This window comes from Castor canadensis, chromosome 5 (assembly GCF_047511655.1).
Source record: "Castor canadensis chromosome 5, mCasCan1.hap1v2, whole genome shotgun sequence".
Lineage (NCBI taxonomy): Eukaryota > Metazoa > Chordata > Mammalia > Rodentia > Castoridae > Castor > Castor canadensis.
Window position 1 is genome coordinate 5590409 of NC_133390.1, and position 25958 is coordinate 5616366.

Consider the following 25958-nt stretch of genomic DNA (forward strand, 5'->3'; position numbering starts at 1 on the left):
CACGCTGGCCATGATGATGGGGTACTGTGAACCAGGAAGCTGGCAGAGGTCACACAAAGTCCCTGTGACAATGGGACCCTCTCCCTCCAGCAGCTTCTAGTGTGGTCCTGCAACTGCTGGTTTCACAGCCATGTTGCCATCCCTGTCTGCCGACCTAACACACATGGGCCTGCAGATTCATGATGGAGGACTGAGAGCATGACTGCCTCACATTGGAGGGAGCTATCTGGTGGAGCAAGTTTTCAGTAAATACCCAGTATGTGTGTGTTGTGTGCCTGCTGTGTGTGAGGCTTTGGGATATCTCTACAGGCATACTGGTGAGCAATACAGGCACTCATCTTTGTCTGCCTTCACAGAACTGGAGGGGAGAGACGATAAGCCAGACAGTTGGGAGGATTTCACAGTAAGGTCAGAGTGCTGTGGAGGAAAAGAATGCAGGAAGGAGAAAAGGGAGGTGGGGTACTGAGAGAGGCGGGGCTTTCATTTCATTTAGGATTAGCTGGGCTCCTGTAGCCCACGCCTGTAATCCTAGCTACTTGGAAGGCTGAGATCAGGAGGATTGTGGTTCAAGGCCAGCCCAGGCCATGAGATCCCATCTCCGAAGTAACCGGAGCAAAATGGACTGGTGGAGAGGTTCAAGCAGTACAGCACCTGCTTTGCAAGTGTGAAGCCTTGAGTTCAAACTCTAGTCCCACCAAAAAAAAATAAAATCATTTAGGGTAAGTTAGAGATCTCCCCCAACCTATAACATTTGAGCCAAAGCTTGAAGGAGGGGAGGGAGAAAGCAAATGGTTTTTCTAGACTATTTCTCAGAAGGAGCAGCAAGCACAAAGGCGTGAGGCAGCAGAGTGTCTGGGATCCGTGGGGGACATCACAGGCAGCCTGTGTGTGTGTGGCGGGGGAACAAAGGGGGAGAGGGGTCAGAGAAGCAAGAGAGAGTCTAGACCATGTGGTGCCACCCCCTCCCTGCCCCTCTCTCTTGGTGAGAAGACAACCACTGGAGGATTTGGACTGCCTGTTGAGACTGAACAGGGTAGAGGCTGGAGTGGAATGACCTTTAGGAGGCTGCACTCATTCTGTGTGCAGGGCTTAGACTGCAGATGGACTTGAAGATAGGTTCCTGGGAAGGCATGCAGACCACTGCGGCTGACTAAGAGCTCTAAGAGATTACAGGGTGGAAGTGGTTTAGGAAAGATCTGTGACAAAGGAGGCCGGGGTCTAGGTGGAGCCTTGTAAGCTGGAGAAGCAATGCACACAGGGAAGGAAGCAAAGTACAGGAGGCAGGGCGAGCTGGAGCAGGGTGGGTTGATGGCTGCGGGACATGGCCTTAGAGTGCCTGAGCCTTCTAGGGAGACCTCCAGAGAATGTCTGATCGGTGGGGATAAGTGAAGTTTATGAGGCTCCACTGACAAGGGTGTGGGCAGTGGGTCAGCAGGGCTGGCCAGGCACCCAGGCTCCCTCCCGAGCCTCCCATCTGAGTCAGGAGATAAGCCCAAGTCCTTAAGGGTCAGAAGAACGTGGTATTAAAACCAGAGAGGGTGGCTCCGTAGAGAGGGCTGACCCATGGGAACTGCAGCCTTCAGTGCGGGGGCAGTCACCACCTGTTGGCTTGCCAGAAAGAGAGCCAGAAGACTTCAGCCTCTCCTTCCAGCCTCCACCTCCTGATGAGCCTCCTCCTGGATGGTCCTGGATCCCAGAGGCCAAGCAAGTCCATGGCCACAGTGTACACACAACCTCCCCCAAGCAGGGAGAGGGTGGAACCCAGAATGTCCTGTGCAGCTTAAAAAACAAAGCAGAGAGTTGGGGTTTGAAGTGACAGTGACTGACAAAGGCCTGGGTAGACAAGTCATATGTTAGGTTGCACTTTAGAAAGCTGAAGTCATGCTAGCATGGAGCAGGCAGTGGAGCGGGCATGGAGAGAAAAAAGCAAATCCTTTTCTATACCAGCATGGTGTTGGACGTGCTCACAACCCATGCATTGTAGCTATCTCATGACACCAAACAGCACATGGAGACGGGGTAGCAGCATCCAGGATTGTCCAACAAATGTTGTCAGTTGTTATCCTCCCTTGAAGATTATTAAACAACTGACCACAGAGAGGTTGCTCAATTGTGATATCCAGACACACTCATTCTGGATCCAGCTCCCACATCCCCAGGGTCTTGTCCAGGACACTGTGCATGCTCTAACAATGGGAGGAAGGTTTCAGAGTAAGTACTGCTAACACTTGGAGCTAGACCCAGCCCAGTGCCAGTAAGCTGGGAATGCTCAGGGACACAAGCCAGTGTCGAGGGAGAGGCAGAAGTTGCAGAGTGGGGAATAAATGTGGAAACAATTTGCTGAGGGAGGCAGGGACAAGTAGCATTGAGGAACAGCTGGCTGGGTTAGATTTACAGGAAGAAAAGGTCTTGAGGGAAGATGACGCCACCACCAGGGGGAGGAAAAGGGGTCTTGGGCGTTAAATGGGGTTTTACAAGTAACTGGGGACAGGGGAGAGAAACGGCCCAAACAATGTACGCACATGTGAATAAATGAATAAAAAATAATAAAAAAAACCCAAGTAACTGGGGGCCTACCAGGGTCAGAGAGCTCATTGTTTCTTTGAAATCCTCTGAACATCTGTCAAGACATTAATCTTTCAGTGAAGGGAGGAGGAAAAAAAAAGACAAACCCTTCATTTCCTAGAGGACTTGACCTATCCAACAGAAGCCACAGGGGGCCAGTCTCAGAAGGCATTCAAATTTTTTTTTTTTGGTGTGACTGAGGTTTGAACTCAAGGCTTCACACTTGCAAAGCAGGTGCTCTATTGTTTGAGCCATGCCTCTAATCCATTTTGCTCTGGTTATTTTGGAGATGGGGGTGGTCTCGTGAACTATTTGTCTGGGCTGGCCTCTGGCTTTGAACCTCGATCTTCCAGATCTCAGCCTCCCAAGTAGCTAGGATTACAGAAGTGAGATACCAGTGCCCTGCCTAAAATACAATTTGTGTGTGTGTGTGTGTGTGGTACTAGAGTTTGAACTCAGGGCCCTTCACCTTGAGCCACTCCACAGCTCAACTTTTTGTGATAGGGTTTTTTGAGATAGAGTTTCTAGAACTATTTGCCTGGGCTGGCTTCAAACTTTGATCCTCCTGATCTCTGCCTCCTGAGTAGCTGGGATTACAGGCATGAGCCACCAATGGCTGGCAAAATTTTCTCTTCCTTCCAGTGCTGTGGATTGAACCCTATGCTACTGGCATGGTAGGTGAGTGCTCTACCACTGAGCTACATACACTGCAGCTCAATACAATTTTTGATGAAATGATCTGGTTTTTGTGTACACTTGATTTCAGTTTGTATTCCTCTGCTCTGTTTCTACTTCTTACTTCGTGTTCCTCAGAACAATGTCAACGTCTTGCTACCAACGCCTGCTGAGTGAACCTAAATTTAGCATAAATTTGCATCAGCATATTAGATTTTGAATTATGTATCTCATTTTCTATGGCATCATCTCCAGTCTTTTTAAACTGCCCTAATCTCTTTTGAGACAGGGTCTTGGTATGTCGCTCAGGCTGACCTGGAACTCTCTAGCCTCCTGCCTCCACATCCCAAGTGCTGGCATTCCAGGCTAGGATCCCAGGCCTGTGCCACCGCGCAGATCAAACTCATACCTTCATGCACTCTAGTGGGCACTCTGCCACTCATCTCACCCTCACCTGAATCCTCATTTTTTGGGCATCCTCTTATGTGAAATTGCTGGGGCCAGCCTGGTTTGTTCACCAGTTTCTGGGTAAACTTTTCACACTCGCGCTTTGGGGCCTCCTGTGTGGTGATGTGGACCCCTTCCCCCACCTTGAATTTTTTTTTTTTTTAATTTCCCATCCCTAAGCAAATTCTTAAATTTTCTAAGCCTTAGTTTCTTCATCCTTAAAATGGGGATAGCAATCTAAGGGTCATTTGTGGTGACACCATGAATGCACCTGGATCTTCACATTTCAGCTCTCATGCACTAGCTGAGCAATCTTGTGTAAACTATTTCTCAGGCCTGTTTCCCTCCTCTGTGAAATGTGGTGATGGGGAAATCCCTATTCTGCAGGGCTTGCTCTTGGTCTAAGGCTCACCTGGGTTTGCAGCCTGGCTGCCACTTGCTGCGTGCCCTTGGGCTGTCCTCAATCTCTCTCTGGGTTCCTGCTTTCTCATTGTGAGAGTGGGTTCAGCTATGGCACCTGATGAAGGGCTGTTTCTCCAACATTAGGAGGGTGATTACCAAGTGCCGAAACTTCACAGTTCCCTGAAATGTATCCCCAGAGTGGTGATGGGTGACATAAGAGCTTAATGTCACCAGCTCTTAAGGTTTTCCCTCCTTGCTTACCAAGCAACTTTTGATAATTTAGTTATCCATATGGTTTCAAGTCATTTCCATGTTCCCCCAAAGCAAACCTTAGCACCTGTGCACTTGGAGTGGTTTGCTTTTTACTGTGTGAGACATTAGTATGTGATTCTAGCCTTGTCTGGAGGCTACTGGCATCTTCCCACTGCTGAGATGCTCCTGGGAGGCATATGTGAGACATTCTGGGTCTCTGTTATTTGGGAATTCAATGGGGGAGGGTACTCTGTTTCCTTAGAAATCTTTTTTGAGTTTGGGCTGGGGCATGGCTCACATTGTAGAGTATCTGCCTAGCAAGCATGAGGCCCTGAGTTAAACCCCATCCAAAAAGTAGAGTCTATTTGAAGTCTTGGAACAAGACTGTGATGGATGTCTAAGATATGAAAGAACTACCAGGACTTCAGCAAAGGACGACATCTTTTTCCTCCCTCCCTTCCATCCAAAGGTGCTGAGGATGGCACACATGCAAGGCAAGTGCTCTACCACTGAGTGACATCCCTGTCCTTATGTCATCATTTTTCATCTCATGTAAGGGCTACCATGCTTACACCAGAATTTATAATTCCAGACAATGACCGGCATTTGGGATATAAATTTTTGTGATGTGTGCTGGGGGCTGTTTTATGACACTGTTACAAAATGAAGTACACAACTCTTTGGTCAATCTGAGAGTTGGAATGCCCCCTTTGTCATTTGCATAGAAATCTTGAAGCATCAGATCACCATTCCACAAGGAGTTATAACTTCAAATAAAGTGCTCTGAACAGTTACCCATCTTAGTTTACGTATGGCTGTCTGCCCTGTCTTGGAGTGGCACAACTCTGACCCAGGAAGCCCCAGTTGAGATTGTTTTTTCCTTGTTATTCCACCCCAACCTTCTATCCCTGTAACCATGGCTGTAATGCATCTTCACTTCTTTCTATTTTAGGGGTCTACCAAGTGATTTTCCTTGCCTCTTGATCTCAATTCTCAGGTCCATCCTTCCTGGCTTAGAACCTTTTTTTCCCAGTGCTAACTTCTGACTTACTGGTTCTGACCGCTCGATGTCATCCTGAGTAGGCACACTAAACCTGAGTTCTTTAAAGTGGAAATATCATTTTTGTCTTGGCCACTGGTTGTTCATATGCCTGAAATCCTTTTCCACGCTGCCGCCCGGGAAACTCAAAACTTCTCCACACTTCTCCCTTCTGCCCGGGCGCTCATCTCATTATCTGTTGACATCTGCTTTGCTGAGTTAGCTGAGCAGGAGCCCGACCACGTTTGGATTGTTACGGTGTGTACGTGTGTGTAACGTGCAAGAAACTTTCACTACCTAGCATCAGTAATGAGAGTGGGGTCGGATGTGGTGCTTACTGTGTGCTATAATTAACCCATGACATCCTCACAAACCTTTCAAGTAGCACTTTCGCTACAGTGTACAGCTGAGGAAAATTGGCTCAGAGGTTATTGACGAGTTCAAGGTCACCACCTGCTAGCTGGTGGAGCCAGGAAAAGGCCCAGGTGGCGAGTCCTGCGCAGTCTGGGCTGAACCGCAGCATCCAACCCGTCTATAAGGTGAGGTTGTCACCAAGGTAGGAATGACATTGCCAGAGCTCTCCAGGGGCGCACAGGCACCTGTTTTGCTCCTTGCTGTGGTTTAGAGTTCAGGGCAGGGCACCCTGCGCGTCCTGAAGAAATGACAGGCTGGGTCAGAAGCCTAGCGTGGCAAGTAAGGGAATTTTCTGCCCCTGTCCCCTCTCCAACCTGAAGCCCAACGACTGTCTTCCAGGAGAACCTTACCGACACACCATTCCCCACAGTGTCCCTTCCTATGCGTCCTTTGGCGAATGCGGCTAAGTCATCCCCGCTCCGTGGTCCCCGAGTGACACCCTGCATCCTATTTAACTCTTCCCTGGGCTACACTCGGGCTCTGGGGACTGCGGCTCGGTGTCGCCTATTCATCCTTCGGCAGCGCGGTGTGTGCTGACGCAGACTCTCGGCAACCGGTGGCCACAGCTCCAGTCTCAGAGGACGCGTGTCCGCGGACCTCCCGCTCGGAGAGGACCTCGCGTGCGCGGGGCTGCAGTCGTGCCGTCCGTCCTCCTCTGCGGGTGGCACTGGCGCATCGTCTTCGCAACCGTCCGTTGAGGTGTCCCTTCCGAGCCACCCGCAGCGGGCCACCTCTACGTAGGGGTTGCAGAGCGTCCCGCCCCCCAGTCCTGCGGCCCGATCCCGCCCCCGCCCGGCCGCGGCACGACCTCCGCCCCCGGCACCCGCCCGCCCGCCAGCCAGCCAGCCGCAGCTGGGCCGCCGCACAAAGGCCGGCGGCCGCTTCACCGCGCGCAAGGATTCGAGCCACGCGCGCGCCCCTCCCCCGCTCGCGCCGCTGCCGGGGGCCCAGGTTTCTGTCGCCCTGGCCATATTCTCCTCCCCGAGCTACCGGACACGCAAGACAGTGGGGCGAGGCCGGTTTTACCGGGAGAGCTGTCACTCTGAGGCGCTCCCCTGTACCAGGAGGGCTCCTCGCGGAGGGGGACTACTTTCCCCCCGCCCCTCCGCGGAGGAGCTACTTCTGCCGCGCGGAGGCGTCGAGCGCAGCGGCGCGCACGGCATGGCGGCGGCGGCGCGCGCCTGAGCAGAGGGGACGCCGGCGCGGTAAGGCCTCGGCGCGGCCTACACGCTTCGCTCGCCCGCTTCCCGCTCCGCGCCCGGCCATGGCGGAGCCTTCGCCCGCCCGACGCCCGGTGCCCCTCATCGAATCGGGTGAGACACCGAGCGCGCCGCCCCCGCCCCGTCCCCTTCCTTTCCCGTCCCGCGCGGTCCTGACCCGACTGCCCCGTCTTCCTTCCCGCAGAGCTGTACTTCCTCATCGCCCGGTACCTATCGGCGGGCCCGTGTCGCAGAGCTGCCCAGGTGAGGGCGGGCGGCGGGGTGCGGCGCGGCGGCGGCGGCGGGGGGTCGAGGCGGGGCGATCGGGCGGGCGCGAGTGCGGGCGCGGCGGCGCGGGCCCGCGTCCCGGCGCTGACCGCGCATCTCTGCCGCAGGTGCTGGTGCAGGAGCTGGAGCAGTACCAGGTCGGTGCCCGCGGTCCCCGCGCGTCCCCAGCCCCTCGCCCCCCTCCCCCGCGCCGCAGCGGGGTCACCCGGGCGCCTTTCGTGTCTTTCCAGCTGTTGCCGAAGAGGTTGGACTGGGAGGGCAACGAGCACAGCAGGAGCTACGAGGAATTGGTGAGCACCGGACGCGGCCCCCTCGCGTCCCCCGCGCGCCCCTCTCCCGGCTCCTGCTCGGCGGGTGCACGTTGCGGGGGCGGGCGGGTGGCTCCGGGGATGGCGGGCCTGGCCACCCCCCACCCAAAAAAAAAAAAAAAAAAGCTGGATTCTGACGCGGCCGGTGGGTGGGGGGGTTTGTTTGGGCGGGCAGGGGCCTGGGGGGCGGCGCGGTGCGGCGCGGCGGGGGCGTGCGGGTCCCCCCGGCCGGGGTGGGTCTCCGGGTGCGGCCGCCCACGGGGAGGGCGGTGTGCGCCCGTCAGCCACTCAGCGGGGCGCTCTCATCGTCGGCCGCCTCCGCCCGGGTTGTAAGTCGGGCTCTGATTGGTCGCTCTTCTTGCGCCCCGCCCGGGTCTCCCACCACTTGTTCCTTAGGCAGAGTCAGTAGTCTGTCCAGGTGGGGATGTTTGCGCGTGAAGCCTTTCTGGTTTTTTTTTTTTTTTTTTTTTTTTTTTTTAAATTTCTTAAAAAATTAATTCCTCATCCGCGTGGTAAAAGTACCGCTGCTGCGTGAATCAGCCGCTCCAGTGCTTTTGCTTTACTCTGACCCTTGCACAATATTTGATGACCGCCTTAGGCATTCATTTACTTTGATGAGTTTTGTGTTTGGTTTTGCTGTATGTCACTGCATAAGGACTAAAAATGGACACGTGTTTCTACCTTTTTTTTTTGGAGTGTTAATGTGGATCACGCTTCTCTTTTCCTTATGTTTTGTGAACCTGTTTTGTTTTCATAATCTGTAATTCAGTTTTATCGACAATTAACAGCAGTGGCAGGGATTAGTTTGTCCTAAGTGGAATAAAAACATTTTCCAAGAAAATGTTTTTGACAGCTTGTATATCAGGACAAAGGCTTGTTTGGTTGCCAGGTCGTGTGAACAGTTGAAAAAGAGAAGCCAAAAAAAAATCGGCTTACTATACTGAGCCTGTAATTAGAAGGGTTAGAAGAATATCATCATTCTTACGTTCAATACATAAAGGAATTAGGGTATTTGTCATGCATGTGAACAGTTAACCACTAACACCGCCCCCCCCCCTCCGGGTCTTACCGGGGTTTGAACTCAGGGCCTTCACCTTGAGCCATTCCACAGCCCTATTTTTGTGAAGGGTTTTTTGAGGTAGGGAATCGTGAACTGTTTGCCCTGGGCTGGCTTCGAGCCTCGATCCTTCTGATCTCTGGCTCCTGAGTAGCAGGATTACAGATGTGAGCCACTGATGCCCGGGTTGTCGTTGTTTCTTGAGACTGTGTCCTTATATTGCCCAGGATAGTCAGGTACTCAAGATCTTTCTGCTTCAGCCTTCCAAGTGCTGGAATTACAGGCTTGTACCACCAGGCGTGACTAGTTTTAACATTTTTTTTGACAGTACTGGGGATGGAGAATTCAGATGAACTAACCCTGTGTGTTAGTCTTAATTGAATATAATGTGAGGAGTGTCCATAGGTCAGTGTCTTCTTAACCAAAAGGAAAACAATCGGTTATTCCTTGTAGTGTATCACTGTCATTAATTTTTTTTTCTTATTGTATTTTTAAAAAAATTGTTCAGGTAGGATTTTATTGCGTGAGGAATAGACTTATAAGGCTATTTGTGTTCAAACCTCAACCCCACCCATCCTCCTCCAAAAAAATAAAAAAAAAGGTTCAAGTTATTTGTCTTTAAATCAATAATGGGTTTATTACACTTACCATTTTTCTTCACTTACAAATCTTAAATCTAGTAATGACAGAAGTAAGTACACTTTTATTTGGTGTTTAATTTATAAGTGAGAATTTAATACCACTGTTTCTTTGGGCATGTCACACAATACATTTTAATAAGTATCTGATAATTTTAATCACCCCAAATGGGGTAAACATGGACAAATCTAAGCATGATCTTCCTAAGGGTGTAGCTTTTTTATTTTTGTGATACTGGAGATTGAATTCAAGGCCTCATGATTGCTAGGCAGGTGCTCAACCACTTGAGCCATGTCCCCAGTCCTGTTTTGCTTTTAGTTTTTCAGATGGGGGTCTCTAACTTGCCCCAGCTGGCCTTCAACCAAGATCCTCTTACTTCTGCCTGCTGAATAGCTGGGATTGTACCTGTATAAGTGCATCTGTGCTTTCTTTTACCTCCATTTTTGCTTATTTATCAATCTTCTTGAGCTACAAATTAACTCCTTAACCAAAGAGAGTAGTTTCACTATCTTGAACATTATAGGATTAAGGACTCAGGAACATGACAGGCCAAAGTTTGAACTGGATGCCCTGCCAGATATAGGACACTACTTGAATTTCAAATGGATCCTTTTTTTTTTCTTTTTTAGTTTTTTTTTGTTGTTGTTGTTGTATTGGGGCTTGAACTGAGGGCCTACACCTTGAGCCACTCCACTAGCCCTATTTTGTGAAGGGTTTCTTTGAGACAGGGTCTTGCACGATTTGCCCATGCCGGCTTGTACTGTGATCTTCCTGATCTCTGCCTTTGAGTAGCTAAGATTACAGGCATGAGTTACTGGTGCCTGACTGCTTCACATTTTGAAGGTAAGATCAACCCTCCAGCAGAGTTCGGGATTTGAGCACTGGTGAAATTCCTAAGCTCTGTCTGTACCCCATAATAGAGTTGAATCTACCCAAACATTGGGAGATCTTGGCTCTACTTTATGCCTAAGCTGCCAACTTGTTAGGCTGCTAGACTTCTCCTTGCAGTTCTGCCTTTGGCTTTCCATGCCTGAAGGGATCTTAAGCCTTTGGTGGGCCTCTGCAGTGTCCTTGGAATGGGAAGCTTCTCTTGGAGCTGTCCTGCCTCGGTTCTTGCCCCTGTGCAATGGTGGTGGAGGTGCCTCAGGATCTGATCAGTCCTGCCAGCCTGTAGGTGACTGTTCAGTTTTCTTCGCATTTGTGACTAGTTCTTCCTGCTTCTGCATGGGATGAAAACGGCTAGGAGTCTCTTCAGTTCACAGAAAGGCTCATCCCTTTCTGAGGGTAGTTAATTTAGCTTTTCCTGATAGTCTTAACTGTGATGGGTTAAAGAAATGTTTTAAAGTGTATTCAGTCAGATGTGGTATATCACACCCACTCAGAGGGTGGAGATGGGGAGAACTGCAGTTCAAGGTGAGCCAAGGTAAAAAGTTAGTGACACCTCTTCTCAACCAATAAAGCTGGGTGTGGTGGCACATGTCTTTCATCTCAGCTACTTGGGAGGTGTAAACAGGAGAATCACAGTCCAGGCTGGCTTGGGCAAAAAAGGAAGATCCAATTTGAAAAATAACTAAAGCCAAAAGGGCTGTAGGTGTGGTTCAAGTGCTAGAGAGCCTGCCTAGCAAGTGTGAGGTTCTGAGTTCAGACTCCAGTACTGTCTTCCCCCCCAAAAAAAGTGTATACAGCTTATTCTCATGGTTAAAGTGAGAGCGATAATTTTTCCCATGTTTTAACCCCCCCCCCACTAGAGATTGAACCCAGGGCATCATGGATGCTGGGCAAGCAGGTGCTCTACTACTGAGCCTCATCCCAGCCCAAACGGGATCGTTTCTGACTGAGGGGAGCATGGAGCTGCCTGTACTCGTCTCTAGACAGCTGTACTTTGAGTTTCTGCTCTAGCAAACCACATTTGTTGGAAGGATTGGGTGAATTCCTAGTTGATTTTCTGGTTGAGAACCAATTAAATGGTTATGAAATGATGTCTGTGTGATCTTTGACGTATAAAAATCTCTCAAAGATGTGTACTTCCCTTACAAGTTCGAGTAAGTTTTAGTATTGATTAACTATGAGATAAATGGAAGGTACACCTCTTTTTTCCACTCTTTAATCCAGGGAACTCACTAGGAATATATAAAATAGAATCTTACAAAGCAGATGTACTGTCATATTTCTGTAATCCTAGCACTTGGGAGGTGCAAGAGGATCTCAAATTCTCAAATTCAAGGCCAGCCTGGGCTACATGGTGAGACCCTATCTCCCAAAAAATAGAACTTTTTTTATTTTTTATTTTTTTATTTTTTGGAGGGACTGGGGTTTGAACTTGAGACTTTGTGCTTGCAAAGCAGGTGCTCTACCATTTGAGCCACACCTTCAGTTCATTTTGCTTTGGTTATTTTTGGAGATGTTATCTTGTGAACCATTTGATCGAACTGATCTTGAACCATGATACTCCCAAGTAGCTAGGATTGCAGGTGTGAGCTACTGGCACCCAGCTAAAATATAATCTTTTTTTTTTTTTTATATCATTTTTACATTTACTTACATGTGTATACATTATTTGTGTCACCTTCTCCCCCTGCCCCAAGAAAATAGAATCTTGTACTGACTATTTACTGTCTTTCCTGTTTTATGTACAAATTTGGAAGTTGGATTCTTTAAATGCAAAAATGACATCACAGTGCAGGATGAAGTTTGCCTGTAGTGTTTCTTCATTTTGACTGATTTTCATTTAACATTTACTATGGGGTTGGCAAATAAGATTTTAATCTGAGACTGTGATTAGATAGGATATTCTCTGACTTTAATCAGTATGCATATATTTGATTTTAAAAGTGAGAGCTGGGTATGGTGGTTCATGTCTGTAATCCCAACTACTTGAGGCAGAGGTAAGAGCATCAAGGTTTAAGGTCAGCTTTGGGCAAAAGTGTGAGACCCTATCTGAAAAAATAAAGCAAAAAGGGCTGGGGGGCATGGCTCATGTGGTGGAAACCGTGTATGAGGCCCTGTGTCCAAACCCCAGTACTAGAAAAAAAGTGTGCAGAGACCACTTTGAATTTCATATTCTCATGAAACTCTTAGAAAATCTTGTGTGTGTGTGTGTGTGTGTGGGGGGGGGTGATAAAGGAGAATGATGGAGAGGGTGAATTCAATATGATATTTTTGATATATTGTAAGAACTTTTGTAAATGCCCCGTTGTACCCCCCAGCACAACAATAAAAAAATTAAAGAAGTTCTTGGAAAATCTGTCATTTTTATTAACATGCAATATAGCAGATTACAGCGATTCATTGATAATAGAGTTGCACAAAGAACTAGATAGCCTGAGTTGATATTTTTACCTCTGCATAATTTTTTTCTAGCTCTTTGATTCTGGGCAGTTTATTTAATGAACTTTCTTCTTTTTTTTTTGGTGATACTGTGGTTTAAACTCAGGGCCTTGCTAGGCTTCTACCACTTGAGCCACTCCACCAGTCCTGTTTTGTGTTGGGTATTTTTGAGATAGGGTCTTAAACTAGGAACTATTTCCCTGGGCTGGCTTTGAACTGCAGTCCTCCTGATCTCTGCCTTCTGAGTAGCTGGGATTACAGGTATGAGCTACCAGCACCTGGCTAGTACTGGGGTTTGAACTCAGGGTCTCATGCTTTCTAGGCAGGCGCTCTACCACTGGGTGCCATTCTGCCAGCCTTGGGCAGTTTATTTAATGCCTGTGTCTCAAGTTTTCCCAGCTGTAGAATGATAGTATTTGTATAAATTAGTGTATGCAAGGTGCTTAGAATAGTGTCTATGATAACCACTTATTAATGTAGCATAGAGTTTATTAGTAAAAGTCTTAAGATATAAGAGCACCTAGCATATTGTCAGTGTACAATACTGGCTGGTTATTTTTTCTTTTGAAATGTTGAATCTTAGGTCTCGAAAGTAACTTTTCCAAGGTTCTAGAACTACTTAGGGACAGGTTGTTAATCACTTTCCGATGGGTCAGGTGTGTGCCCTGCCTGTTTCTTTCTTCTAGCGTCCGTTAGTTAATTTGTCATGAGTCTGTTTGAGGCTAGCTTCAGTGTTGAGGTCCACCTTGTGGTGGAACTTCAGAGACCTAATTTGCCTGCAGGTGTACATAAAGGTTTGAAGATACTCTTTCCGTCGGAGTGTTACTACAAAGTGACATACCTGGTACATTCATCTGCTGTCTGTGAATGGTGACCTAAAATTGTCCTAATGTTAAATAAAAATTGCTGGGTTCATTATATAATATTTAGGGAAAAAGCAAAGAGATCAGCAAAAAAATACTAAAGTTGAGAAAGGTTTACTTTTATTTTATACATACTCTCTTTTAACAAAAAATAGTGTCTTAAAAATTTTATAGACTGCCATCTGTGGATTCAGATGACTCTGTAGAGAATATTTGAGAGAAAAAAACTACACCTGCACTGAACATGTGGCTCTTTCCTTCTCGTTATGCCTTAAACATCACAGTGTTAATGGAGTAGCATAACGGCTACATGGCACTTACATGGTAGTGGGTATTGCAAGTCACCTAGAGACTATTGAGAGTACACAAATACCAGCTCACTCCTAGACGGGACTTGATCATCTGAGGATTTGGGTATCACAGGAAGCCAGAATTTTTTCTTTTGTTGGTGGTACTGGGGTTTGAACCCAGGGCCTCATGCTTGCTAGACAGGTGCTCCACCACTTGTGCCCCTTCCAGACCCCGACTTATATTCTCGATGGCAGTCTATTAGAATAGAGTCTTTTACCAAGACAACCTTTTCAGTCTTTACTAACCCAGTGGGGAAAAATACTATTAATAACTTAAGTTTGTGTCATTTTTTTTTTCCAGACACTGTACAAAACAAGTGCTTTAACACGTGTACTCACTTCATTCTTTTGGCAACCCTGTTGCCTTATGTGTATTTTAAAATGATGTTAGCCAAGACAAGGACTTGAATGAGATTCTGTTTGCAAGAAGTGCATCTCACCCCACCTTTTGGGCTGATTCTTCATTTATTAATACATGATGCATTTAAATGAATGCCTGCCATGCTCACGGTTCCAGGGAAGACAGCTTTGACAACATGAGCAAGGCTCTTACTTTCATGGTGCTCACACCCAACTGGTGAAAGTGACAAGAAATAATAGGCAATTGCATACTACAACTTAAGATAGGTACTGGGCATTGGGATGAGGGGGGAGAAGGGGTGTAGGGTATTTTAGCTTGGGTGGTGAGGTAAGGCTTTTGTGGAAGGGGTAACATTCGACTTAAAGGATGTAAAGAAGCTGGTTGTGTGAAATTCTGGAGGGAAGAGCAGTTTGATAAACTTTAAAAATTCCCATAGGTTCATATCTTTAATCTCAGCACTCAGAAGGCTGAGGCAGGAGGCTTTCCCATTTGAAGCCAGCCTGGGCCAAATTTTAGCAAGATCCAAATTCAAAACAAACAAATTTTGCATAGGCCTGGGAATGTAGCCAGAGGTGGAGTGCTTGCCTAGCATGCATGAGGGTCTGGGTTGAATCCACAGCACTGTAGAACAAATATATAGGCCTCCACTCCTCAAACCCCACATAACCTCTGACCCAGCAAGCACATGGCTGAGACCTTCCCCTAAGAATGTAATTTGTTGTTGAAAAAATCCACATTTTCTGAAATATCTTTTATTGGCCCTCTACTGGAGTCTATCTTAAGAGGATTTCTCAGTTTGCTACATATTCTAAATTTGTCAGTTTGCATGTGGCTTTTTAGTTTGTGTGGAGGTAGTACCTTTACAAAGGTTACCTGTCAGTGTTTTTGGTTCAGTTCGGGTACAACTGAACCCAAACTGATACACTTCATCGTATTTCCATACGTGTATATCACGCACTTTGATCGAGTTCTTCTCTATGCTCTTTTTTTAATCATATAAATTCCTTCCCCACCCTCTCCTTTCACAACCCTGCCACTGTGGCAGGTCTCCTTTTATACTAATCCATTTTTTCAATTTTTTGGTGAATTTTGTGGTACTGGGATTTGAACTTGGCCTTGTGCTTGCTAGGCAGTTGCTCTACTGCTTGGGCCACATTTCCAGCCCTTTTTGTTCTGGTTGTTTTGGAGATAGGGTCGTGCTTTTTGGCTGGCCGGCCTGGACCACGATCTTCCTATTTAGGCTTCCCGCAGTAGCTGGGATGACAGGTGCTCAAAACCATGCTCAGTTTTTTTCTGTTGTGAAGGGATCTTGTGAACTTTTTGCCCAGGCTGGCCTGGAACCAGGATCCTCCTGATCTCTGTCTCACGAGTAGGTAGGATTACAGATGTGAGCAACTGGCACACGGCTCTTTTTAAGTCTTCATTCTGCATATGAGAGAGAACGTGCCACATTTGTCTTCCTCAGTCTGGCTTTTTTCAGTCAACTTGATTTCTAGTTCCATCCATTTTCCTGGAAATGACATCTTTTTTTTTTCTTTTTTTGCATGTTAACTGAAGTTTGAACTCAGGGCCTAAGAACCATGCCTCCAGCCATTTTTTTTGTGTTGGGTATTTTTGAGGTAGGGTCTCATGAACTATTTGCTCAGGCTGGCTTTGAACCATGATCTTCTGATTTCTGCCTCCTGAGTATAGGATTACAGGTGTGAATCAGTGGTGTCCAGCCCATAATTTCTTTTTTATGATTGAATACTCCATTGTGTGTGTGTGTGTGTGTGTGTATACATAACGTACACACCTATATGCACATACGTATGTGTACACACACACGTGTGGTATATCTGTCTATGTGTGCATGTCCAGGAGTGGTGTAACCAGGCCATGTGGGAGCTCTAATTTTTTTGAGGAACCTCCATACTGATTTCCTTAGTTGCTTTGTTTTGTGAGATTGGATAGGGTGATGGAGAACAAGATGGTAGGTTGACTAGTCGTGAATGGAATTAGTTCTGACCTACTTCTGAGGCGCTTATATGGTGGTTTTACTCATGAATTTGCTGATAGATGTTACTGTTACTAATATTGGCGTCTAGGACCTGCAAATATTAACAACATTGTATTGATTTATTCATGATATTCACTGGCACCTTTTTCATTTTAATTTTTGTTGCCTTTGTAGACTCCAATTGTTTTGTTTTGTAGAAGTACCTTGTTTTGTACAAAAATAGGGTAATTTTTCTTCCTGGATGTTCAGTGGTTTTGTTTGAATCCTCAGCTTGCATAATTGTCTTTTTCGAGAATTATAACTGCTACATAGGTTACATGGTCCTATAATATCTGTACCTTCCCAAAATGTACTTACCTATTATTTTAATGTGAGGTAGGTGTGTGTGTGTGTGGTGTACTGGGGTTTGAACTCAGGGCTTCGAGCTTTCGAGTCTGGTGCCCTACTGTTTGAGGCCTAACTCCACCACCTCTTCGTGGTCAGTTTTATTGCTTTTCAATTCAGGCAGTGTGTGTAATCTGCATATTTGTAAAATCCTCCTTCTAGACCATATAAGTGGTGAAGTAAGCTCCTGGGCTGCATTGCAAAATAGTCTCCTTACATTTTCTACCCAGGAGTTTTTTATCTGTGCCTTTCACATGGATAAAAGCGTCCATTGTTCCCATAGGCTTGGTAGTGTAAACTCAAAACTTAAAATCATTTATAGTGGAAGTTGTCTATCCACCTGAAGAGAAGATGAATTTTTAAATTTTTATCTTTTTGTAGTGAAAGCAATAGTAAGGTTTATTAGGAAAGAAATACACTTTTTAATACATTGAAAGTGGGTCATCTCTAGAAAGAGAATGAGAGTGAACTTTTTCAATTTTTTTGAGGCAGGGTCTCCCTGTGCAGCTCAGGCTGGCCAGGAACTCTTGATCCTCCTGCCCCTTCTAAGTACTGGATTACAGGTGTACACCACCTTGCTTGGCTGAGAGAGAATACATCTTTAGAACTCTTACTAGGTTAAGAAAAGTGATTTCTTCCCCTCAAGAAGCAAAGTTGCCATTTCTCTTAAGTTTTTTAAAACTTAACTGTATAAACCTTTTGGTATATTGTTTAGATCCACTAGTGTATAATGTAATAGGAGTTTTTTCTGACAAGTTCTTAAGGCCTGTGATTTTTTTTTTTTTTTTTTTTGGCTACTTAGAATTCTTTCCCTAATTCTATCCATGTCCCCTTCTGTTCTTGTGTGCTCAGCCAGTTACCTACAGCAGTTTTTGACATTTGGAACATAAAGTGGTAATAAATATTAATGTTTGAGACTGCCCCAGTTTTGGTAACATCTGAATTTTGTATTGGAATGTCTGCCAGAAGGTATAGAACATGAGTCAGGTTGAGAAGTTGAAGATAGATTTACTTAGCTTTTTCTGTCACCAGGGCTTCTGAAGAACAGCTTTATGTTGGATCCCAAGCTTATTTTACATGGGATTCATTATTAAAAGCAAAAAGTGATTTTAAGGGCCGACAGAGTGGCTCAAGTGGTAAGAGCACTTACCTAGCAAGCATGAGGCCCTGACTTCAAACCTCAGTGCCACCACCAAAAAAAGTGATCTTAGTAGTTTTTTTAATATAGATCCACAGTCACGTTATAGATCTATAATTATATGCTTCACATTTTCTTTGGAGCAGTATTTGTTGGAGCACTGTTGGTGTCACAGTGCCTTTGTGAGTACTACTGGCATTGGTGGATGGAGCCAGGGTCAATATGTCTTGAGGGTATGGAGGGTCCTGCACTGGTATTTGTTACTCCTCAAATTCTGGATGGTATGACTGAGGCATGCCAGTCATTCAGCATTAAGTTTTATGCCAGACACATCCATATCAGGTGACCTTCGGTATATTCATGAGTCAGAATTTCACAGTTCCCTTTGTTTTTGTGGTTTATTTTTATTGAAGTGTAATTAACAAAATAAAGTGAATATATTCTGGCTTGACATGTTGTGTCACCACAATGGAGACAGCATGTGTATCTCTCCTGTAAGTTTCTTTTTGCCCCTTTGTGAGTCCTGCTCCATTCTCCATATACCCTTCCTCCTCATGCAACCTCTGAAATGTTCTGTTAGTATATGTAATTTGCATCTTCTAGAGCTTAATATAAATGAAACATGCTATATGTACTGTCTTTTGTTTTCTTTCAGTACAATTATTCTAATATTTGTCTGTGTGTGTTTCCAGTAATTCATTCTTTTTATTGCTAAATAGTATTCCATTGTACAGATATTCCACAGTGTGAGTATTCATTAAGTTAATGAATGTTAATCTTCATTTGTGAGTACTAAGTTACTGGATATTTTGGTTGTATCCTCTTTCCTATTGAAAAGAAAGCAAAGAACATTCATGTACACCTCCCCCCGCTGCCAAAATATGGTCCATGGTTCATTAACTATCCAGGGAGTAGCAGGGTTTGTGATAGGTGTGCATGAATTTACCTGTTTTCCATGTTGTTACATCGTTTCTTATTCTCAGCAGCAGCAGCAGCAGCTTTGTTCTCTTGCTGAGCTTGGTCTGGTCTGTTTGAGTTTAGCCATTCTAATATGTGTGTAATAATAGCTCTCTGTGGTTGTGTTTTGTATCTCGCTACTTAGCAATGATGATGTTCAGTGTCCTTTCACACACAAATCTGCCATCTGTATTACTTTCTTTGATGACATGTCTGTTCAGATCTTTTGATCAGGTAAAAATTGGATTATTGTTGAGTTTTAACTTTTTGAATATTGTTGAGTATTGCTGAGAAGTCTCCAATCTTGTCAATTTGCTTTGTTGTGGGTGGTGTCATATTGGAAATCTTTGCCTGACCTGGTCATAAAGATTTTTCCCTATGTTTTGTTCCAGGAGTCTTTGGGTTTTTATGATCCATCTTTTTTTTTTTTTTCCCCTTTCTTTTTTTGGCGGCACTCGAGTTTGAACTCATGGTTTCATTCTTAGCACTTGGGCCACTCTGCTAGTTCTTACGATTCATCTTAGGATAATTTTTATGTTGTGTGGTATGGATCAAATTCATTATTTTTTATTTTTGGTAAATGGACATCCAGTTGTTCCAGCACCAGTCGTTTAAAAGACTGTTGTTCACTGAATTGACATCTTTATCAAAGATCAGTGGTTTAAACATGTGTAGGTCTCCTGGACAGTTTGTTCTGTTGATCTCTTGCTCTTTATACCGACACTGTGATGTGATTATTACAGTGGTATAACAGGTTCTGACATCATATATTGTTTGCCCTGCAGCTTTATTGTTTTACATAGCTGCTGCTGCTTTTCTATATCATTTGCATGTAATTTTGCATATACTTATTGATGGATTTACTTTTAGTGCTAGGGATCAAACCAGGGGGCTTGTATATGCTAGTTAAATGCTCTACCTCAGAACTGTATTCCCACCCCTGAATTTGCATACAAATTTAAGAATAAAATTAGCAGTTTCTAAGAAAAGAGAAAAAAAACTTTAAAAAGAAACAAAAATACCAGTTTCTGTAAAAATTCCTCCTGGAATTTTCTTTCTCTTTATTTTGAGACTGGGATTTGAACTCAGGGTTTTATGCTTCCAAAGCAGGTGCTCTACTGATTGAGCCACACCTTTAGTTCATTTAGCTCTGGTTATTTTGGAAATGAGGTCCCCTCCCTTCCTCCTTTCCTTCCTCCTACCCTCCCTCCCTCCCCCCTTCCCCCTTCCCCCCTTCCGTTTTCCCTTTCCTTCTTCCTCCCTCTCACCACACCTCCAGCCTACCTGTTGGGCTTTTGATTGGTTTGGGATTGAATCTGTGGTCCAGTTTATTGTTGAAGTTGTCTTTACTTTTTCTCACGTTTTACCATTTTCGGTGTGTTTTTCTCATGACTCATCAGACCTATTCCTAGCTGATGTAAGATTTGTACTGTAAATAGCACTGTTATTAAAACTTGACTCTTTGACCAGGTCTTGTCCAATAAGCATGTGGCTCCTGACCACCTGTTGCGAATCTGCCAGCGCGTCGGCCCTATGCTGGATAAGGAGATCCCACCCCGTGTTCCAGGAGCCACTTCTTTACTTGGTGCAGGAAGGCAGTCTGTGCTACGCACAGCAAAAGGTACCTTGATTTGAAGAGCGTTCTGCTTTGTGTTCATAGCTTAATGATTGCGATGATCTTGTGGAAGAAAGGTGATAATGTAACCATAAATCATGCTGTGGACTATACAATTCTCTGCTTAGCATAGAACATTGAATTTTATTACCTAAGTGTTTAATGGGTCCTTCCGCATTTAAAAAATGGATAAAGATATAGATGTTAAGCTAAAAAGCTTCAATTTATTCTGGGATGTGTTTGAGGTTTTATCAATGTGAGTTCTTAATTTTCCATTTTGTAGCTCACTCGTAACTTCATGAATGTAACTGTATGTGTCTAATAAACTCTTTAAATGCTAGAAGTATCTGCTCTGGTATTTAGATGCCGAAAGCCCTTTGTTAAAGGGAAAATGATTTTCTGAATTTGGTAGCAGTTTGAAAATAAGCACCAAAAATGTAAACTTGCATGATTCTTTTTTTTTTTTTAACTAATTTTTTTTGCAAAGTTATGTGCCAGCAAAATGTTTGGAATTGCTATACTTTTTCTGTTAGCTTGGTATAAATGACATAGAAAAAGTATGTGTATGTGATATGACCTATGTATACGTGTGGACAAATTGCTAACGGGCAAGATTGTTGGTTCTTCTGATCCTTACTTAGCATACTTGGAGTTCATCCCATGATTGTTTTTTGTGAAGAGCTGATGCTGTTGTGATGCTACCTCTTAGATGCACCACAGTATAAAGCTTTGACTGAGAAGGAAAAACCCTCCTCTTGGTTCCATGCCAGACTGCTTTGTCAGCTGTAGTTGCTTCTTAGTGCTCTAGAGCCATGTCACACTGTGGCTCTGATAGGAAACTGTCCATACTTTCCTTTCCTGTGTCCCTGTTCTCTTTGTAATTATTCTACTGTAGGTTGTTACATCGTAGTTGCTTAGGTAGCCTGTTTTCTTTTGTTTTTTTCTTGTGTTAAGCTCAATGTCGTTTGTGATGAGCACTGCTTTAGAACTGGCAGACCTTGGAAGCCTTTAGCCAGCCGCAGTAGGATAGGGCCATGTTTCTGTATCCGTTCTATCCTAGTGCCATGAGAGGATGCCTTGTAACTGCTCTTTGGTCTTAATAGTGGCAATGAATCCATTCATGTAATACGTAATATGCCTGTTAGTTTGGGGCACCCGAGGCTCAGTGGAGGTTTACTCTGATGCTTTCCCTCCCTTCATCACTCAGTTGTGAAGCTAGTTTCTAGCACAGCATGAGTATGAGATCTGCTCGTGACCTGTTCTCTGCTGTGATTTCTGATGGAGGGGGGCAGACATTTTGTTCCTTAGTGCATTTGCTTGTAGGTCAAGGAGGGATGGGGTGTTAGAATTAGTGTTCAGACTCATGGATCCTGTATATGTGCTCTTCTGTAAAAGATTAGCTGTGATCCTAAAACAGAGGGTAAGCTGTTTAATTTGCCAGTACTTCCTAAGAAGATAAAGTTGTGGCAGTACTGTCCAAATTAATTTTAAAACTGACCAAATCAATTAAGTCAAGGATTTTTATATAGATCAAAAAGATAATCCTTATAAAAGTTTCCATTTCTGATAAGTTGGGTCAGTTGTGATTAAAACTGCTCACCTTTAATATTGGATGGTCTAATTCTGCATTGAAAAATAAACACTTACCTGGCATTAAATGTGACATGGAGATAAAGACCTGGTTTTGTGGCCCATCATTACTGATAGTTTGCAGTGGATCTCTTTAAAGGTCCTGGAACCTTTGAGCCTCAGTTACCTCACTTGTAAATTGGTGAACATACCTACCTCACAGGGTTGTTGTGAGGACTCAATGAGATGATGTATGTGGAAAGCACTTTGTGAACTGTAAAGTGCTACACAAATGTTAGCTGTTGTTGCTGCTGTATCTGACATGTCTTCAGTTTTTTTCCCCCTTCAGAAATAGTCTAATAAACCACCAGGGCTTTCTGTTAAAGTATATTAGTTGGTAAAACTTTGAATAAACAGTTTATTACAATATACGTAAGTATTCTATAAAATCTTTTTTTGGGGTTAACTTTCAAGATTTTATGTGTATCTAAAATTCATTTTAAAGACTGCAGGCACACAGTTTGGAAGGGCTCTGCCTTTGCTGCTCTTCACAGAGGAAGACCTCCTGAAATGCCGGTGAATTATGGTTCTCCACCAAATATTGGTAAGTGAAGTTGGCCTTTGAGATACCTGAAACTTCTTACTTCTTGACAAAATTTATAAATGTTAGTTATGCTAAAGTTTAAAAGGAAATACTTGTAGTGTTCTTGTTTCACAAATCTCAGATTATTTTCTTAAAGTACTTAAAAACAAAATAAATGGAAACAATCATTTCATGATAAGAGGTCTGTAATTAGTGGTCATTGTAGAGCAGGATTGGGAAGAACTTGTGCTTAGGGTGTCTCAGACACTGATTTCGTAGTCCTGTAGATGTTGTGTTGGAGTTTTCTCAGGTTTCACACTGGTTCTCCCTTAATCGTCTTTATTGTTTTTATTTTCCTAGTGGAGATACATCGAGCAAAACAACTCACAGGGTGCTCCACTTTTAGCACAGCGTTTCCAGGAGCTATGTATCAGCATATAAAAATGCACAGGAGGATTCTTGGACATCTGTCTGCTGTTTACTGTGTAGCATTTGATAGGACAGGACATAGGATCTTTACAGTGAGTTAATATTTTAAACTCAATTTGTCCCACCTGGAGCACTTTTGTGTGCTTCAGAGCCACCTAGGAATCTTATAACATGTATATTCTCTTCCCATCCTCAAGATTGACCAAGTAAGTCTGCCGTGGGGCCCTGAATTTATAGTTCCATGTGAATAAGTACTTAAGTCACTGAGCACCATAGTGATGACTGCGTGCTGTTTTTAGACATCAATGTAGATTAGTGGCTCTTAAGCATGATCATTATGAATACCTGAAAACATGTAACCGAGAATTTCTCAGCCATCCTAGACTTAACAGAATTAAGCTGTGTTGAAGTTAATCTAAGTAAGCGTGTGCCTTAGCCACGAATGGAACAAAACCTACAAAACCCAAACATTAGAGATCATTCAGACTTAATTAATGAGTATTCAAGGAAAATAGATTATTAAATGACTTTCCTGTGTTCAAGTAGTTGTTAGAAAACTATATAGAAATATCTGGAATCTAATTAACCTTTTCTACGTGTGTGTGTGTGTGTGTGTGTGTGTGTGTGTGTGTGTATAATTATGTGTATATATATATATATATTTTTTTTTGGCATTACTGGGGTTTGAATGCAGGGCCTCATGTTTGCTAGGCAGGCGCTCTACCAGTTGAGTCAATCTACCAGCCCATTTTTGTGTTGAATATTTTTAAGATTAGTCTCCTCGAACTACTTGCCTGGAGCTGTGCTTTAACCTCGATCCTTTTGCTGCTTCCTCAGTAGCTAGGATTATAGGCATGAGCCACTGGTGCTTGGCTTCTTTTCAATGTTTGTAAGAGAAAATTAGAATGGGTGAGAAGTTTAGTTTTGTAGGTGTGAGGTTCCAAGTATATCCTCATGTGTGTTGAATGATGGGTGCTGGCTGGAATTGTAAATCTGAGACTCTGTTGTTTGGTTATTTCAGGTGAGGTGCTTTCCACGTTTTTCTCATTGTTTCTGGAGTTGGCACTTAGTTTTTCTTTTTTAGTGGTACTGGGCTTTGAACTCAGGGACTCATGATTGTTAAGCAGGCACTCTACCACTTGAGCCACTCCACCAGCCCTTTTTTGTGATGGGTTGTTTTGAGGCAGGGTCTTGTGAACTATTTGTCCTAGCTGGCTTTGAACTACAGTCCTTCTGATCTCTGCTTCCTGAGTAGCTGGGATTATAGTTGTGAGCTACCGGTGCCCGGCTAGTCTTTTCAGGCTCTGCAATTTAGCTCTGCACTAACACTCATTTTATTTTTTAGCCTAATGAGCTAGACTAGCATTTAGTCATTCATTGGTTATTGATACAGGTGAACAGGGACTTTCAGTTGGACATATTACTTACTTGGCATAGGATTTTGGGAAAAACAGTATTGTAATGCGAAATGATAGCCTCACAGTCTTTGTGTACACTTTCTTTCCATATGTGTTGTGACCATAAGACTCAAAATTTACAGAGTATTTTACTGTAGGAAAGAGGAGGGGCTTTAGTTAATTTAGGTGGTATGTTAGAAATATTCTAAGTAAGTTAAAAGACTTTAATAACATTTTGTTTTTTCTTAGGGATCAGATGATTGTTTGGTGAAGATTTGGTCAACACATAATGGCCGCCTGTTGTCCACATTAAGAGGTCATTCTGCAGAAATCTCAGATATGGCAGTAAACTATGAGAATACAATGATTGCTGCAGGAAGCTGTGATAAAATCATCAGAGTGTGGTGCTTGCGAACTTGTGCCCCGGTTGCTGTGCTCCAAGGACACACGGGATCAATTACATCTTTACAGGTAAACTTCCAGCCAAGTGGACACATTTGTGTATTACTGCCTTTTCTTGCTTTGAGAAATACCAAGATGCTTAGTAATTATAGGCTGTATTTTATTTTATGTTTTTGGTGGTATTGGGGCTTGAACTCAGGGCTTCACGTATGCAAAACAGGCACTCTACCACTTGAGCCACTCCTCCAGTCCTAGGCTGTATTTTAAACTGAGGGAATCGAGATTAAAATGTAAACATTCATGCTTGATAAATCATAGAAGTCATAAGATCTCATGTTGCTATTCGAACTTTGCTTTAAGACTTTATGAACCACTTAAAGCTTCTTTAAGGTTTAGGTTGAACTGAATGAGTCAAACATAAACTGCTAGTAATTTTTCTCTTTAAAACTTGTGGATTTTGATAAATTGATTAAATTTGCTGGAATAAAAAAATTTTACCATAGTACGTGAAGGATAATTTTGAAACTGATAGGAAGTAGACTCAATAGTGCAATGGACCCCTGTGGGCCTGTCAGTTTCTGATACTTTTTCCCTAACCACTTAAACTTCCGATTTTTTTTTTTTAATGTTTCTTCTGCATATATTTCCGTATGTATTTCTAAAAGATAGTTCTTTTAAAACACAACCACAAAACTATTTGTTGATGGTCAGATTTTCAGTCATTTCACAAATGGCCTGATTTTATTTAGTTTGTTTGAATTTGGAGCTTAAACAAAGCCTGGTTGTAGGTTTAAAAAACAAAGAAACAAACAAAATCCTTGAGCCATAAATTTTATCCCCTCTGCCCAATTTTTCTTTGTTGAGGACCCTAAGTTGTTTATCTGTAGTTTCCATGTGGTTTGAGTGTTGCCATTGCTTCCTGTGGAACAGTTTAATGTGTTTCTGTATTTCTCTTAAATTGGTTGCTGGATCCAGACTAGTAGTTCTCTTAAATGTGCGTGAAGATCACCTGGAGGGCTTGCTTAACACCAGTGCTTGGGTCCTGTGAGTGAAAGTTCTGATTTCATGTCCGTGAATGAAGCCTGAGAGTTTGTGTTTACATCTCCAGTTTCCTGCAGAGTTTATCACATTGAGATAGAAGTTCTTACAAACTGTCTGGTGATCTCTCTGTAGTCTATCATTGCCTCGAATTCATTGGCTCACTAGGGCTGAAAATGGTGCTATTCTGTCAGTTTTTTGAGAAGAATGTTTTGTTAGGTTGGAGTATATTGTTAGATGGGGGGCTCAGTTTTCACATGT

General features: G+C 43.9%; 1 protein-coding gene across 2 annotated transcripts in view; it reads left to right on the plus strand.

Moving 5' to 3' along the window:
* Nucleotides 1-6816: 6816 nt before the first annotated feature.
* Brwd1 (bromodomain and WD repeat domain containing 1) overlaps nt 6817-25958 on the plus strand; it is a 102385-nt gene continuing 83243 nt past the window's right edge. The window contains exons 1-8 of one of the 2 annotated variants that reach the window (XM_074072634.1): nt 6817-7107; nt 7199-7257; nt 7389-7418; nt 7512-7571; nt 20135-20285; nt 22354-22452; nt 22792-22952; nt 24507-24728. In XM_074072634.1, the coding sequence (XP_073928735.1) occupies nt 7059-7107; nt 7199-7257; nt 7389-7418; nt 7512-7571; nt 20135-20285; nt 22354-22452; nt 22792-22952; nt 24507-24728 (831 nt within the window). In that variant the 5' untranslated portion in view covers nt 6817-7058. The remainder of the gene's footprint in view (nt 7108-7198; nt 7258-7388; nt 7419-7511; nt 7572-20134; nt 20286-22353; nt 22453-22791; nt 22953-24506; nt 24729-25958) is intronic. The other variant, XM_074072632.1, reaches the window with a different exon arrangement.